The sequence below is a fragment of the Bubalus bubalis genome, chromosome 3 (assembly GCF_019923935.1).
Source record: "Bubalus bubalis isolate 160015118507 breed Murrah chromosome 3, NDDB_SH_1, whole genome shotgun sequence".
Classification (NCBI taxonomy): domain Eukaryota; kingdom Metazoa; phylum Chordata; class Mammalia; order Artiodactyla; family Bovidae; genus Bubalus; species Bubalus bubalis.
The window spans coordinates 121,174,086-121,190,504 of record NC_059159.1 but is presented as its reverse complement, the minus strand read 5'-3'; the positions used below and the strand labels follow the sequence as shown (position 1 = coordinate 121,190,504).

Below are 16,419 nucleotides of genomic sequence, written 5' to 3'. Positions count from 1 at the left end.
TTGCTGACACACAGGACACCCACTCCCAACCACTATGGAACACTGATGACGAACCTAATCAACTGTGCAATCTTCAGCAGCTCCTTTACATCCTCCAACCTGGGAGGACCTTTTGCAGCATAAATGGAGCCAGCTTTTCTAGGGTTTCCCCTCTCTGCACAGTGAATCCCTTGTAGCTGCTGTCCTGGTTTCTGGTGGTTGCTTCCCACTGGGATCCTCTTTTGTTTTATTCAGTGGAATTTCTAATGCCCGCTCCTCTATCCCCCTCTAGTTTAAATGCAGGCTAAATATTCCCCACTGGTTCCCCAGTCCTGAACCCTGTTTTATTTCCAGCCCCCTACATAATGCCTACCTTCAATCCTTGCTCCCACTCTTACAACCTTCTTCTCCACCCCAGACTAGGGCCTTTGGAGTAAACTTTCTGACCCAGTATAAGGCACAGTCTGTCACTCCAACTGAAATAATACCTGCTACGGAAGCAGATTGAAAATTTGTGGGATTTAACTTTTTTCAGTATGGCCTGGGTACCCAGCCTTATATTTCAGTTTCCATTTTTCTTAGAGAATTTCCTATAAATAATATTTGGAACTAATTAAAACACCACCTTTGAAAGAGTTCCATGTTTAACACTAGTGGGTCTGGGCCTGCAGGATCTGAGTCTCTGGCACTGATGTGGCCTCAAGGCAACTAACAGACAAATCTCAGAAGGAATGTTCATAGGCTTTCACAGTCCTCAGTGTTTATAGGCCAAAATAGTGATGATCTAAGAATGACCACAAATCCTCATGTAACTTCCGAGAATGGCAAAGCTCAGGTTGTAGGCAGAGCTGCAAGGCCAGCTTCAGGGCTTTCTCATTTAAGTGCCCCTGACCTCAGACAGTTCAGCCTTTAAGGTGTCATAGTTTATCCCCAGAGAGTACTCAGTGGGGACATGACAGTTTCTGAGATCCCAGATCCTCTGTGTCCACAGAGAGGTGGAAGAGAGCAGTCTGTCTCAGGAGACCTGGATCCCAGTGCTTCAGGCCTCAGGAAAGAGCTAGAATAAGAATTTAGCCCTGGGTGAAGAGACGGACAACCCTAGGAGACCTCAATAGGAAAGCACTGAGTAGGGGATGCGGGATTAAGGATCTGCCTGCCCAGGATGGGATATTAGCATACGTTTTGTAAACAGAAGTCCCTCAGTTTCTGCACTGGAAGGAATAGTCTTCACCAAAAGTACCTTGAATAAAAGAATGAGCTTTTCTCATAGGTGTTGTCCCAGGATAAAAAGCAAGGGCAGGAAGATCCCTATTAAAAGCCTACACTCTGTCAGCCTCTGTATGGAGCCCAGGCTCAGGTGAAGACAGAGTTGTCTTCATGGCATTGGGATACTGAAGTTCAGGAGGGCATGGTCATCGTGGGTCTGATCCTTGTTCTCTGGCTAGCACATCCTTTGTGGAGGATAGTCTCTATTTCCTATAATGCAGGATATTTATTCTTTTCAAATCTTTGTTTCTTCTGATAGCTGAGTGGTATCTTCTGTCTTTGCTGAGTTTTGGGTCCACATTTTGTAAATTCTGTAAATCTGGGCTTAGAGGAAGGAAGGAAGGAGTCAGCTTTACCTTATATTGAGGGCCTACTTGGGCTTCACAGAGGTGAGCAAGGCTCAGGAGGGAGGCTGACAGTGAATATCCACCCCCATCACAGCTTCATTGTTCTTGCTCAGATGCCATATTTTTAAAATACTTTATTTTTTTTCATAATACTGTCATTACAAAAAAATACAAAAAAACTACTATAAAAACATTCAAGGGCTTGTCAAAGTGAGAAAACCTAAAAACCCCATCCCAGAACCTGGCTGAAGCAGTCTTAGCCTAGCTCCTTCACTATTTGACCTTTATACAATTGTGGGAGTGGGGTGGGATCACACAGGCATCAAAGGGCTAGAAATTCCCCACGCAGCCTCCATGAAGGGTAAGAAATAAGTAGCTTCATATATCACAAAAATGGGATTTGGAAGTTTAGGGGTGGCTAGGCCCTGAGTTCAGAGGTGTGGGGAGAAACCTGTGACCCTGAATCTCTTGGTGGGGAATAGCTGCCACCTGACCCCAAAGCCCTTTCCCTTCCTGATGAAGGTTGGAAGACAGACCGTGCCCTCCACCTCTTAGCCTTAATACAGCAGGCCCCCTCCCCTTCCTCTACCCTTGCACATTCCTGGGAGCCGCAGGGAAGACAGAACTTCCAGCTCTGCAGGGTCTGGGCAGGATAGCTGTCAAGAAGGCTGCTGAGGGTCCCATTCACTTCCCTGCCCCAAATGAAAAGTGTCTCGTGCTCAATGGCCCGGTTCATGGGTTATGGACCTTCCCTTCCCATCTCAACCCTGGAGAGGCACACACAGCTCTAGGTGTGCGTTTTGTGTGCATGAATAGGTGTGTGATAACCTTGGACACTGTGGACTTGAGGGTGGGGCTGGGGTGGGAAAGCAGTGTCCATTTTATCCTCTTCCTCCCTCAATAGGAGGAAGCTGAAGGGAAGGGAAAGGAGAGGTATTAGCAAAGCTGAGAGGGGAAGGAGGACATGCTATTTACAGGCGTGGACAAGGAATCTCTATATCTTCAAGTAGCACTCAGGTCATTCTCCAGCCACTGGAGTGGGAACTGGATTCAAAGGTTGTGACATGAAAATTGACCCCTGGTCTGGGCTAGCTCTCCCCACCTCCCTCCCACTCCCCCAGGGCAGCCCAGCTTTGAAAGGGGTCAGGGATAGGAACATTTCCCCTGAAAACCAGTGGCTTTTTTTTTTTTTTTTTTCACTTTAGAAAATGTTGCCAGTGTCCAGTGGACATCAAGCTGGGTGCACAATGGATGGGGTGAGTGTGGGGGGTATTGCTGTGGTAGACTCTGGGTTGGCTAGGGCAGAGCCTAGGAACAAGGTAGGTGCTGCTTAAGGATCTGCCGTGTCTGTGGTGTTAATCTATCTGGGAACCGAACTTTGAACTCGACAATGAGATCTCCCCGCTGGGTGGGCACCTTGGGGAAAGGAAGGCCCTCCCCACGGAGTCTCTTCACGGTGCCTGGCTTGATGACATCATTGCAGGGCAAAGGGATCACTCGGCCATCAATGGTGGGAATGTTCACGGTGCAGCCGCACAGCGCCTAGGGAAAATTAGAGAATGAGGAAAATGTAGGGTAGGGTGATTGGAAGGGAAGAAAAGTAAAAGTGGGGAAGAAAAAAATTTCCATCACTCCCACCCCCTGCCCAGTAAAAACATGATCTGATCCAGGCCCCACCTCCTTGAGGCTGATCAGGGCACTGTAGAGCACGTTGGTACCGTCTCGGCGGAAGTGTGCATGGGGCTTGTCTTTGAGCACAAAGACGATGTCGGCAGGGATGTTGTCAGGTGTGGCATCGCCCTCTTTGGGGAAGGTGATCTTGGTGCCTTCCTTCCAGCCACGCTTGATGACAATATGCAGGATCTTGTCCTCGGTTCGCACAGTTCGCCCGTCAGGGTTGAGGCGCCGCCTTGTGATCTTCATGCGTTTGGTGGAGCCGTGGTAGATTTCCTCCAGGGACACCCTCAACTCATGCACCACAGGTGGGTCCTGAACCTTGCGCCGAGGGTATAGTGGTTCTGGGGCTCGCCTTGGACCCCTACTCAGCCCATTGAAGCCAAAACGGCCAAAGGCGCCAAATGGGTCGTCATCTTCATCCACATCCATGTCATCTGGGTCAAAGCCACTGAAGGGACGAGCTGAGCGACTGCTGGCAAAGAAGATATCGAAGGGGTTGGAGCCTCCAAAGAAGGAGGCAAAGGTGGCATGGGGGTCTCCATGGAAGGTGTAGTGAAAGGAGCCACTGGAGCCACCTGAGGAACCGCCACCAGTCTTCAGGCCTGGAGGGAGAAGAAGTTAGGGGCAGTGCGGCTGGTCTCCGCCCCACCCCAGTCTCCTCCCCTTGCTCTCTAGCTCCCAGTTCATCAGCCTAGAGAAAGAAGCAACCTTTAACTCCCACAGAGAGGGCTGGCCTAATAGAGTAAGAAAAATCTCTGGCAAGATTAATTTCTACTTTTTTATAAGCTTAATAATAATAAGGCACATCTTGAGGGTCAAAGAGGCTGAAAAGCTAAGACTAGAAGACTTGTAGGATGCAGCCTCCAGTGCTGTAATCTCTTCCATCTACCTGTGACCCAAAGATGTCTCACTAAGCCTTGAATAGCTGGCCTGGGGTCATATTACAAGTCATACCTGGCTCGCAGATTTACTTATCTCCAAAGACAGGGCAAGAGGCAGTCACAAAGAATTTGACCATCCAGGGGGCTAGTAAGTGACTTGTCCCAAATAAGGTAGGGGTATCATCAAGGAGGAAGTCCCCTCTCAGTCTACTTCAAGCACAGTTTCCTCTTTCTCTGACTCCAACCCAAATGGGAAATCAGGAGGGCCCTCAAAAGTAGGAAAGATCATTAGCCTGGAGAAGAGTTATTTCTCTACAAAAAGTTTTAAAATGCTTCATTCCCACACTCAGGGCTCACAGTGTTGCACAGCTCCAAGGGGTACCATTCACAAAAGGGGCAAGTGTAGACTGTGCAACACCCCGGAGTACACAACACCAAGCTTTCTCCCCATACCTTATGTCAGAGCATTAAAATGCATGAATGAACTGGAACATTGCAGTGGTGACCCCAGTGACTCTCTCTGGAGTCAGGTTCTATCTCAGGGGCCCAGATTCCTGGAGGCAGTCTTCATGGGGCATGGTGGTGATGCTGATGGGAGTAGTGGGGGGCGGGGCATGTGTGGGGAGAAGAAGGAGGTTAACACTGAGAAATGATCTAGGGTATACAGACTCAGGGCTGGGGCCCAGGCTAGGGGAAGGGACTCTTCTCTTTGGGACCTATATCTTGATATTTATTGGCTGTGGAAGCCTGAGCCTGAATTAGCCTCTTATTTCCTAGGCCCACAAGAAGAGATTTGGGTTTCATTGAAGAGGCCAAGAGGCAAGCAATTCAGTGACTTGTAAGAGCTGCCTCTTCATCCTTCCTAAGATTCAAAGTCTGTTCTTTCCTTCTACTGGGGGTCTGATTGTCAGGTAAACTCAAGAAGCTTGGCAGAGCTCAGTGAGAGAAATTGGTCTGATGATGACAGGAGGGGGTAATTTCTCTGCAAGGATTCCTGCTGTACCACTACTACCCCCTTTTCAAGCTGGGAACAACTTGTCCCCAGCCAGGGTGCACAGAGTCTATATTCACAACTGTTCTGGCTGGCTACTGGGGAGGGGGCAGGGCAAACAGAAACACAACCTGCATTTCCAAGGCTGCTTCTCCCTTCCCAGGCCCTGGATGTCTCCTTAAGATTGTTCTGTATCCCCAGGAGCCCTCCTGGGGTGTAGATCTGTGTTAGAACTAGTGTCTGGACCTAGGGCCCAAGCTTTGCCCTTCACTTAGGTTTGGTCTTGCAGAAAGAAGTCTACCAGCTTCTCTGGTGATTCAATGGTAAAGAATCTGCCTGCAATGCAGGAGTTCAATCCCTGGGTTGGGAAGATGCCCTGGAGAAGGAAATGACAACCCACTCCAGTATTCTTGCCTGCCGAGTCCCGTAGACAGAGGAGCCTGGCTGGCTATAATCCATGGGGTCACAAAAAACTTGGACACGATTTGGTGACTAAATAACCCAGCTCTTACCTTTTTCCTAATCAAGATGAGGCCAAGCAGAGGAATGAATGCAATTCCTAGACAGGTCACATGGTGGCATGGTGTCTGCACTGCTTTCCTCTTCCCAACCACTATCCTTCCCATCTCTCTACCCCAGAGAGAAACATTTCTTAGCTGAAAGAATACTGAGGATTCCAGCAACTGCCTGGTGAATCTGGGAATTGGCAAGTCTAATAGGTGAGGAGGGAATAATGGAAGGAATTTTGGCATGGAGAATAAGAAGAGAGGTTTGGGAGGACTAGGGTGTACAGAGGATTGGGTCATGTAACACAAAGCAAGGGCTGGGGAGAGGAAAAGAACATTCTTTTGAGTACCTACTCTGTGTGAGGTACAGTACATATCATTAGCCCATCTAATTTTGAGACTAGAATGGGGAGACTGAGGAGGATAAAGTGGAAGAAAGGTAGATGCCACTGGGGAGGAAGGGCAGTTCCTCCCGGAAAGGAGAGTCCTCAGCTGTGACAATGTCTCTTAATATAGCCTGACAGGTGCTTGTGGCTGGCGGGTGGCAGGCGGCCCTGAGGGGCAGGCCCAGAATTAGCAGCTACATCATGCCCGTGGGATGTGCTGGGAGGAGCCGCCCTCTCAGAGGCTTTATTTGGACCTTTCCTGCCACCCTGTGCGTGGCCACCAGCTACCCCAGGGAGGGGGCAAGTTGCCAGCAGCAGTTCCCGTTCCACTCTTGGATCCCTGCCACTTCCTCAGGGAGTCGAAACTCTAGCTCTGTTCTGCTGGCCTGAAGTGGGCAGGAATGGGGCAGGGAAGGGGACAACCATCTCTAGCTCAGAGCTCCAGTAGTTAATTCCCCGGCTGCTTAAGGGCCAAACTTTTATGCTGATGATTGTAAATGCTCTGTCCTCAGAGAGCCACACACTCCCTTTCCTAACCTTCCCCATCAGCCAATGAAGCAGCAGGGACTTCAGGCAGGACTAATAAGGCTGGGAGGGAAAGAAGGGCGGGGAAGGCCTCTGGCTCTAGCTTCTCTAAGGCCTGAACTTGAGGAGGGAGAGGGGCAGAGAAAGGCAGGGAGAGGGATGGGGAGCTGAGACTGGGGAGTATGTGGTCTCTTTTTTCCTCTGGATATCAGTGCTGGGAACACTTGTGCCTCTCATCCTTTTCTCGGTCTCCAGTTCCCTGCTTTGAGAACTAGGTCACCCAGGACCCCCAACAAGGACAGACATCCAGTATCAGGCTGGGGCACTGCCCTCTTACCTTCCTCACCATACTGGTCATACAGGCCCCGTTTCTTAGGGTCACTCAGCACATCATAGGCCTCTGCAATCTCCTTAAACTTCTCCTCAGCATTGGGTTCTTTGTTCTTATCTGGATGGTACTTCAAGGCCATCTTCCGATAGGCTTTCTTGATCTCATCCTCATTGGCTCCAGACGGGATCCCAAGAATCTTGTAGTAATCCTTTCCCATCACAGCCACTGGACCGGCACTGGTCTCCTTGTTTCTGAAAGAAACCAGGGCTGATCCTTGATGCCACTGTTCCCTTCTACCCCGGTCCTATTCCTGATGATCTTGAAGTTCCTAAATGACTCACTGTGTAACTTTCAGCAGGTCATGCCTGTTCTGTGGGCCTCTGTCTCTCCATCAGTATGATGAAAGGTTTGGACTAGAAGATCTCTTCCAGCTCTGACATTCTAGGATTCTGTGATTCTTTGTTTAGCTCCTGGGTTTTCCCAACAGGAAGCTGGGGGCTGTGGCCCAAGTCTCGGGGCTATTCTAAGGCCTAGGTCCTTGGGCCAGACTGAGGACCCCCATGAGCCCAGCTGAGTGTGGCGGTACCATGGACTGACAGATCCACGCACAGGAGCTGGCCAAGATCAGTGTACTGGGTGAGGTCACCTGAGCATCGTGGTCTCCTACGCCATGCCTCAGGCATGGTGCCCAGGCTAAGGGCAGCTGGGGCAGTGGCCCAGGACTGGGGACGGGCCTGGGTCTTCAGCCAGATGCCTTGGCCAGCCAGGCTGAGTCAGGTGTGGGTGCTGAATTCCTCTCTGCCATTGGAGACCCCAGGTCTTCCTACCCCCACTCCCCAAACTATGCTAAGCCTCAAGTGTGATTCAGATCAGAGGATGACTAACAGCCTTGGAAACTGCTGTTTCTAACTCCCTCATTAGGAGGGGGGTGACACTGCCCTTCTAACCAGGGCAACAGTTTGCTTTACTCATTTCCCAGTGTCTACACACAAAACTGTGTTTGAAGACATGTCTGTGCTGCCTAAGCATCACTGTTAGTGAACAAAAGCATCCTAGGGTAGGGTCTTTTTAACCTTAGTTTTTAGGAGACAGTTGGGCACTAACCAACATTTCCTCAATACCTTTTCTACCAGTTCTTCTCTCTCACCTGCTGCATGGTTTAGGATCTGGCCCAGTGCCAGGCCCATACTCCTTTGATAATCCCTTGCATGCTGGGTGCAAGGGCATTTGTTATTTATATGAGGGAGAAACACAGGACTCTTAATTCTTTCACTCTAATCTCCCTCCATCAATGTCTCTGTGGTGGATATGAAGGAAGGGCATTTTCCTGTAGCTAGAGCTATTTGGGGGAATGGCTAGAAGCCATTCTCCGACCCAAGACTTGGCCAACCCTTGCCAAAGCCCAGAGTCTTTCTAGCAATGTCCTGGGCTGGCAGCCACAGCTGAGGCCTGCTTTTCTGCCTCTGATTGCTTCAGAGAGGTATACAGAGTTTCCTGGCAGGAGTAAGGGTTATAATGGGTAAGGGGAGGCCTCAAGGCTTCAGGTAGACAAGGACAAGAGCCCTAACTCCTGCTCCCACAGGGCCTGTTACAGGTGGCTGGGTTGACTCATGGTTCTGGGAGTCATCTCACTCTGATGAAGAGAAGGCTCCAGTAAGGCGGGTACTCCCCCTTCTCCCTACCAGCATGTCATGCCTGGTGGGGGGAGGCTACAGTTGGGGGAGGCAGGAAAGAAAGAGCATCTGGGGGAGGGCAGCCATTTTCGGAAGCAGCAGTAAAAGCCGTCTGAGAGGTAGCTGGGGGTGGTCTGCCACCATCTCTGCCTCAGCCCACACTTTCTTTCCCCTGAAACTGGGAAGGAACCCTATCACACCAAGAGGGTGCCCCCAGAGAACTATAGCACCTTTTAGGCTGAGAGTGAGTGGAATGGCTTGGTACTGCTCTCACCCTCCCCTCGCTGTCCCTGCATTACCTCTTCGTATGGCCAGTTTCCTCCCTGGCAACCACCTGCTTGCTGTTCTAGACCTATAATTCTCTTGCCTCCACAGACATAGGACAAGCTCTTTCAGGAATTGCCTTTTTTCTTTCCTCCCTCCTTCCCTCCCTCCCATACCCATGAGCCACATGTTGGAATGACAAAGGAATCCCATGGTGTGGCACTGCCTTGGATGGAGAGAATGTTAATGTAGAGGCAGGAATGAAAAATGAGAAATAGCAAGGGGGACTGATCCAGGAAAGGGGAATGATTGATACAGAAAATGAAGTACTGAGGGAGGGGGATGAAGGATGACAAATGGAAATGTCTGAGGTGGCAAATGGGTTACCAATGGGATGTAAAAGAGTTGAAATACTAGAGGAGGTATTTGTGGAAGATGGATGCCTGAATGGTTTGGTATAGGAGATGAATGACAAGGGGTGCAGTTCATTCAAATGTAAGGGTGGGACGGAGGGGGATTCTTATATGTAATTGGGGATGAGATGAGATGGAGGAAGCAGATAGGCAATGGAGGGGGATATGACATGAAGAATTTGACTTGGTATGGATATGAGCGCCCTTCTCCAGAGGGACTTACCGAAACTTTACAAACCCATTCAGCGTCCACGCTCGAAGTTTTAAGGGCTCCAGCTGAATTTTAAACATCAAGCTGGCTAAGAAGTCTTCTCCCCAGAAGTGTGGGAAGCTCCGGAAAGCTCCTCGGGCCTGTAGTGGGGGTGCTGCTGGGGATGGGCAGGAGAGCACTGTGCGCTTAAACATGCCCAGCCCAGCCCCTCACCTCGGATCGCTCCACCGGAGCCCGCTTGGAAAGCTGAAGCTCTGGAAGCCACCTCCTCAGGGTCTCGGGCACTTGCCCAGCAAGCCTTGTCCGGTGCAGCAGGAGCTGGACCTGATCCCCAGGTGTGGAGAGTGAAGGGGTAGGGTCCCGAGATCACCTGCTCTCAGGTGCAGCGAGGTCTGGCTGATTGTGAATGGCTGTATGGCAGTGTGACAGTAAGGCTGGCAGTTCGAAGAGCGAGTGCTTGTGAGTGGCAGCGTGTGTACCTGTGACAGGTGTGATTGTCTGTGAGGGCCTTAGAGGCAGTGTGTTCTTCTCGCCTCTCCTGGGGAGAAGCAGACCCCAATCCCCAAGAATCTACTCAATGAAGTCACTGACGGGGAGTCTCCTCCCTCGCAGATGGGCGGGGTGGGGCGGGACAGAGCTCGGCTGGGACAAAAGGCGCGGCGAGGAGAGGAGGGGAGGAAAGGGGAGGGGGCTCCGGCGGAGGAGGGTGGTCGGTGATGTCACCGGCGCTGGCTGACTGGGCTGGCTCAGAAACGCCTCCGCAGAACCCAATGCGACCCGGCCCGACCCTCCCCCCGCTTAGACGCTGGCTGCCCCCTCTAAGAGGGTCGCGGACATCAAGCACCTTGCAGACTCCGCGTCCCCACACCCCCGCGGCGGAAGAGTCGATGGGCCCTCAGTGTCCCGATCCCCTCTCCCCCCGAATTAAGACCCCTGGCTTCGCGACGCCCTCATCCCCACCCCCGGGACCCTCGAGTCCTGGATCGGCGCCCTCACCGGTGAGGAGCTGCGGGCGCCGCCGCGGTCCGTCAGACAGCCGCTGCCCCCTCCCCCGGCTCTGGCTCCGCCGCCTCCACTAGGGACAGGAGTCGCCCGCCCGCCGGCGGCAGACAGCCGGCCCGGGAACCCGCCCCCACAGCTCCGCCTCCGTACTGCCCATTGCGCCGTCTGCCCGTCACTCAGCTCAGCCTCTGTTGTAATTGGACAGCTTTCAACGAGTGGTTCTGTGGTAGCCGTCCCTTCCTCCGCCCCTGTCACCCGGCCACACGCGCACACATTCCGGGCAGTGATTGGTATGAGTCTGATTGGTGCACTCTGGAATCAATCAACCACACCTCTTCGCTATCTGGTCATGTCATTGGTGAAAGGGACAGAGGGTGGCAACTCTTCGCGCCCTTTGATTTTATTGGTTGGTCAGTGGGGCTTAGACCCGAGTTGGGGGACAACTATTTTAGTCCAATCTCCGGTTTGAGAAGGTGGGACGTACTGGCCGCTGCTCGAATCTCGGGAGAACCTTCTGGAACCCCTGCAACGTCAAAGGCAGGCTTAAAGGAAAACTGCGCCTACGAGTTGGCGGTGACTCTGGGCATTCTTTCCTTTCTTCATTTAGGAGAGTAGGGGAGAGAATAGTGCACCCTGGGAGGTGTAGTCCTTGGACCAGGGTCAAAAGGTCATTCCTTCTTACCTGTCTTCCATTGAACCGTGAACTTACCTTGCCCTGACCTGATTTAGCTTTACCTTACCGTGACCCGGAGTTGACCTGATGTGACCTAACTGAATCTCAAAATAGGCCCCGGTAGATGTGCATAGTACTCTTCTGCTCTTTCCTTTGTAACCTGGTAGTTCTCCACAATTTTAGCACCTCCATAATTCCCTTTCTGAGTCCCCTTTTTATCCTCTATATGTTTCTCTCATTCGTGTTCCCTTATGAGCAGCCCCTTCTCAGCAACCCCCATGATACCCATTTAAGTTCTTCCTATAATCTTTCATCTTACTTCCCTTTGAGTTACCATTAAGGTAACACATGTTTTAGACCCGTTTGACTTTCCTCCCTTCTTGCCCTGTAGGATCTCCTGTCTTTCGCCCATGATCTTTTGCCTTACTCTATTCTTAATCCTTATTTATTCCCATGAGCTCCCCTATCCTAGTCCCCCTTTTAATCCTTCATCTCAGTTCCACATGATCTTCTTTCTTAACACCCTCATAATCTCCCATTTCTGTACCCCCACCCCCATTAATTCTCAGCCCCAGTGTCCCCGATGTTCAGAGCAGGCAGGGCTGCGGAGGCGGTTGCCAGCGGAAGCCGACGCTTGAGCAGACACGGTGCCTGGCGCCCACGTCACTGTCTCCCAGGCCCATCTGTGCTAGAGGGAGCGGGGGTGGAGAGGGGGTAATCCAGGGGTGAAGAGAGGGAAGGAGTACTTGGGGGCTTTGAGGACAAAGGAAGGGCCAGAGCAGAAGCTATCACCTCTCTTTCCTTGTGCTTTCCCAGAGGCAGAGTATGGACACCCATGAAGTCATGCAAACTAGATGGAGCTTGAAACTGAAGCTTGGAGGGCATCAATATCTAGGACACAGAACAGAACAAGAGGGGAGTCTAGGGGTCCTAAGATCAGGTCTGCCTATTCTCTGCCTGATCTGGCTTTCTGGTTATCATGATGGGTATTCCAGGAATAAAGGGGTGTGAAGGAAGGAAAGGAAGTGTGGTAAGAGGAGGCAGGGTGAGGGGGGATAAGGAGAGGAGGGAGAGAAGATGGGGTAAGGGAGTAGAGGAGTAGAGGCAGGGGAGAATAGGTGTAGGGGGTGGGGAGAGGAGGGGGGAAGATGGGTGAGGGGGTGGAGGGAGGGGAGATGGATGAGGGAAAGGGGATGGGGGCGGAGATGGGTTGAGTAGCAAAGGGATGGGATAGAGAGATGAGGTGAGAAGGCATGAGAAAGGGAGGGGAGGTTGGGTGGTGAGTGAATGAAATAGTGTGACATGGAGGTGGGAAAGGGAGGGTGAGGGGGCTCAGGACTGGTACTGGCTCCTAAGGGCTCTCAATCTTCCACCTCCAGATTCATGGGGGCCTGGACTGTGGGAGGCTCTGCTTCTTCCTATTCCAGTTCTGTCTATTTTGCCTCCTCCAGCCTTGCCTGTGCCAACACGGAGGCAGAGTTTAGTCACTGGCCTTTACCTGGTCCCAGCTAATGCTTACGTGTTGGCTTAGACTTCAAGGGGGCAGAGCTGTGCCTTCAGTTATTGGCACAGATTCTGTTGTTTGCCAAGTTTGCAGTTGCTGTCCTGTGTCCCATTGTCCTGGGTATCAGGTGTGTGTGAGAGGAACCAGGGGTGCCTCAGGGTGTGGCAAAGGGTGTGAGGAAGTAGGCTCTGAAGGCAGACTGTTGACCTTGTGACGCTGCTTACCGTATCAGTGCCTAATTTCCTCTTTTGTAAAATGGAGATAGAAAACAGTCGTACCTCATAGGATTGTTGAGGGTTAATTAAGGTGACACATGTAGTGCTGACAGCTTGGCCTGAAGTTAATGTTCAAGAAAGTTAACTTATTCTATATGTTCACAGATATCTGGATATGTAAGTGCATCTATAAACGTTGGAGTCTGGAAATTATTTGTAGTGTTGTGTTTATCATGCGATTTATGAGTGAAAGTATATCTGTTTAATTATTTTTGCGTGGTAGTGTGCTTGATTCTATGTTATTTATTGTAGGTATGTGATTTTGTGTTACTGTACATATATGATTAAATGTAGGCCGGTGTCTGTCTACATGACAAAAAGTGGATGAAATAAGGCTTCATGGCTGTTGGTATGCTGACACTGTCTGCCTTTGTATGCATACATCTGTGATCTTGTCAGTTCCAAACACCCCCCACTCACCCTCTCTCCCTCTGGAGACGTCACAACCATAGATGTCCCTCATTTCCTCACCCTGAGGGAACCGGAACCGGGGGGCAGGGGCGGGGGTGGGTGCCAGTGAGGAGGTGTTTAGACAGGAGCACATGTTCCCTCCCAGACTGTGTATGGGAGGGGGACACCTCTCTCACGTATATCCTGAAGGCTCCAGAGGAAGTGCTCCCCCCAGCCTGTTCTCAGTTCCCTGTCTTGTCACCATGGCAGCAGTTGCCAGGGGCTCCCAGGGTTGCTAAGATCTGGGTGTGGGAGGCTGCCAGCACTGTTGCCAGTAGAAACAGAGAATCCTGGGGGAAAGGAAGACTACCCCCACGCTGCTGGCTTTATGCAGTGACAGGACTGTTTCTTGGACCTCTCCTGTGTCCCAAAATTGATCCTATAATTTGTATGTGGCAGTACTAGGGTTGGTGGGGGGCTTTAACAGGAAGCTGGAACTAGAATACAGAAATTCACATTCTGAAGAGATAAGGGGCTCTAGCCTGGCTATTCCTATCTTTAAGGTTGGGAGGTTCTTAGAAATTAGTGACTTCCTTATTCTGTCCACTATCACTTGTACTTCTCCCCTGGCAATATCTCTTCTTAAGTTCTCCAATGGATGGTACTTATCTGATGTTTCACCTCCTACAGGAATACCATGTTGACCCCTTTATCCACTGACTCCTTTCTGTAGTCAGACTCTTTGCATATCACCTGGATACACACTTCATGCTGACAGTTTAGCCCAGAATTCAGTCCTGCAATGAGCCCCAACTTTGGCCTCAGCCTGAGACACTGATATTGGTCTTAGTCATGGATCAGGTAGTTCCCCCATCCAGCCTCAGTCTAAGCCTCCTCCTAGATCTTTTCAGATGAGCCCTAATCTTGACACTGATACTTGAACACTGACCAAGTCATCTAACTCCCAGGTACTTGTCTAGTGTCTCCCTGCCTGTTCCGAACCTACACTGACTAGTTGTCATCTTTTTTTAGTCGCTAAGATGTGTCAGGCTCTTTGTGACCCCATGGAGTGTAGCCCGCCAGGCTCCGCTGTCCCTGGGATTCTCCAGCAAGAATATGGGAGTGGGTTGCTATTTCCTTCTCAAGGGGATCTTCCTGACCTGATTGAACCCATCTCTCCTGCTTAGCAGGTGAATTTTTTTTACCAGTGAGCCACCGGGAAGCCCTGCAATGACTAGTACCATTAAAGTTCAAAGGGTTTTTTTTTTTTTTTTTTGCTTTGGGGTGAGAGAACAGTACTGGGAATGACCATCAGAGGGCGTGCAACATCAGGTTCTGAACTCATGCTTCTCAGAGCCCACCTGGAAAGGGGATAATAGGTGAATTGTGATATTGGATCTCTTCTCTCAGGTCAGGGCTCAGAGCTGGAGGCACAGCAGTTGGTCTAAGAGGTTGAACTAAAGAAATTAAGGCTTCCAGCTCAGCAATGCTGATGTTTTGGGGTCATGTGGGTCTGTACAAGCTTGGATCTCCCTATAGTTCAGCAGGCCTCAGGGCTGGGGTTACAGTACAGTTCAGTTCAGTCGCTCAGTCATGTCCGACTCTTTGCGACCCCATGAATCGCAGCACACCAGGCCTCCCTGTCCATCACCAACTCCAAGAATTCACTCAAACTCACGTCCATCGAGTCGGTGATGCCATCCAGCCATCTCATCCTCTGTCGTCCTCTTCTCCTCCTGCCCCCAATCCCAGCATCAGAGTCTTTTCCAATGAGTCAACTCTTCACATGAGGTGGTCAAAGTATTGGAGTTTCAGCCTCAGCATCAGTCCTTCCAATGAACAGTAGAAGGTGCCTAACCAGTTATTGGTGTCGCAGGCCTCAAGAGAACTGGAGACCTGGGAAGGCATTTCATCCTCAACGTCATATTTCTGTCATATGCATGTATGGCTTCACTACCTTCCCTGGTATTCAGTTGTCTTTTGGTCCTATTGAGCAGAAATCTGCCCCTCCTCCACCTTTGATCTTAGCTCTGTTCTTGAGGTCATATCAACCTCACTGGTCCCATCTACCAGACATCAGCCATTTGCATCCCTCAAATCTGCTCCTCGATAGGGTGAACACGTCTCAGGCCTTCATGGGTTCCTCCTCTGCCTTGTTCAGTTCCAGCTACTAAGACCATGTTCCCCCAGCTGTGGTTCCAGCTACTAAGACCATGTTCCCCTGGCTGTGGTTCAGTTCATGATGCCTGGCTCTGATTAGCTTTTTCCAGGGGTGCCATTCAGCATACTAGCCAGCCCACATCCCTCCTCTGACCCTTTCTTTCCATGTAGCCTCAGGTTACATCTTCACCAAGTGAAGACTGCATCCTCTGCTCTCCCTGACCTGCTAAATCACATCCTGCCTGTTTTGTACCTATTATAATTTTAAAGGAATGTTATTGTTTATTAAAAAACAAAGATACTTGAAAGTAATGAAATAAAAAACATTTTGGCAATACCTTCTGAGTCTTAGGGCAGTCCTTGGGTTTGGTAGTCTCTGTATTTGATGCTTCCTTAGATGGGACAAGGAGGGACTTAAGTGCTCACTTTAGCAGCACATATGCTAAAATTGCAACATTACAGAGATGATTCGCATGGCTTCTGCACAAGGATGACATGCAAATTCATGGAGCATTCTATATTTTTGTTTTCGATGAGTATTAAAATGTAATAATGTAAAGTGACTGTGTATATGAATAAATGAGTATATTTAAAAAAAAAGAGGGACTGAAATCCCTAACGGTCTTGGCTGTGACTTCAGCACTGTGGACAGAGGCCAATGGAAGTATCCCCAGCTATGCCTGGGAGGGGGTGGTGCATGGAGTGATAAACACACAGCCTTTAGGGGCCAGAAATTCTTGCTGTTCACTCAGTGCCTTACAGTGTAGCAAGCTCTTTTCAATTACCAATTTTATCCTGTCTTCACTCAACTATCAGCCTAGGAGGCAGACAAAATGACGTGTTTTCCAGATTTTTACAGATGAGGAAACTGAAGTTTAGCAAGGCCAGACTAAACAACCCTATGAGTGGGGTGGAAGAGAGAACACTAATTACTCCACATTTAGCAAATTTAGTGATCACTGCTC

At 50.3% G+C, this 16,419-nt stretch overlaps 1 protein-coding gene and 1 non-coding gene across 2 annotated transcripts; one reads left to right on the top strand and one right to left on the bottom strand.

The window, feature by feature from the left end:
- Positions 1–1,708: 1,708 nt before the first annotated feature.
- Positions 1,709–9,644, bottom strand: DNAJB5 (DnaJ heat shock protein family (Hsp40) member B5). The gene is made up of 4 exons (XM_025281660.3): positions 9,463–9,644; positions 6,896–7,140; positions 3,270–3,871; positions 1,709–3,134 (listed from the first exon to the last, which is right to left on the bottom strand). The coding sequence occupies exons 1-4, from the start codon at positions 9,642–9,644 to the stop codon at positions 2,901–2,903; spliced, it is 1,263 nt and encodes a 420-aa protein (XP_025137445.1). The 3' UTR covers positions 1,709–2,900.
- A 6,228-nt stretch (positions 9,645–15,872) lies between these two features.
- LOC112584056 lies at positions 15,873–15,979 on the top strand. Its single transcript, XR_003108412.1, has one exon. It is a non-coding gene; the product is annotated as a U6 spliceosomal RNA (small nuclear RNA).
- Positions 15,980–16,419: the final 440 nt, after the last annotated feature.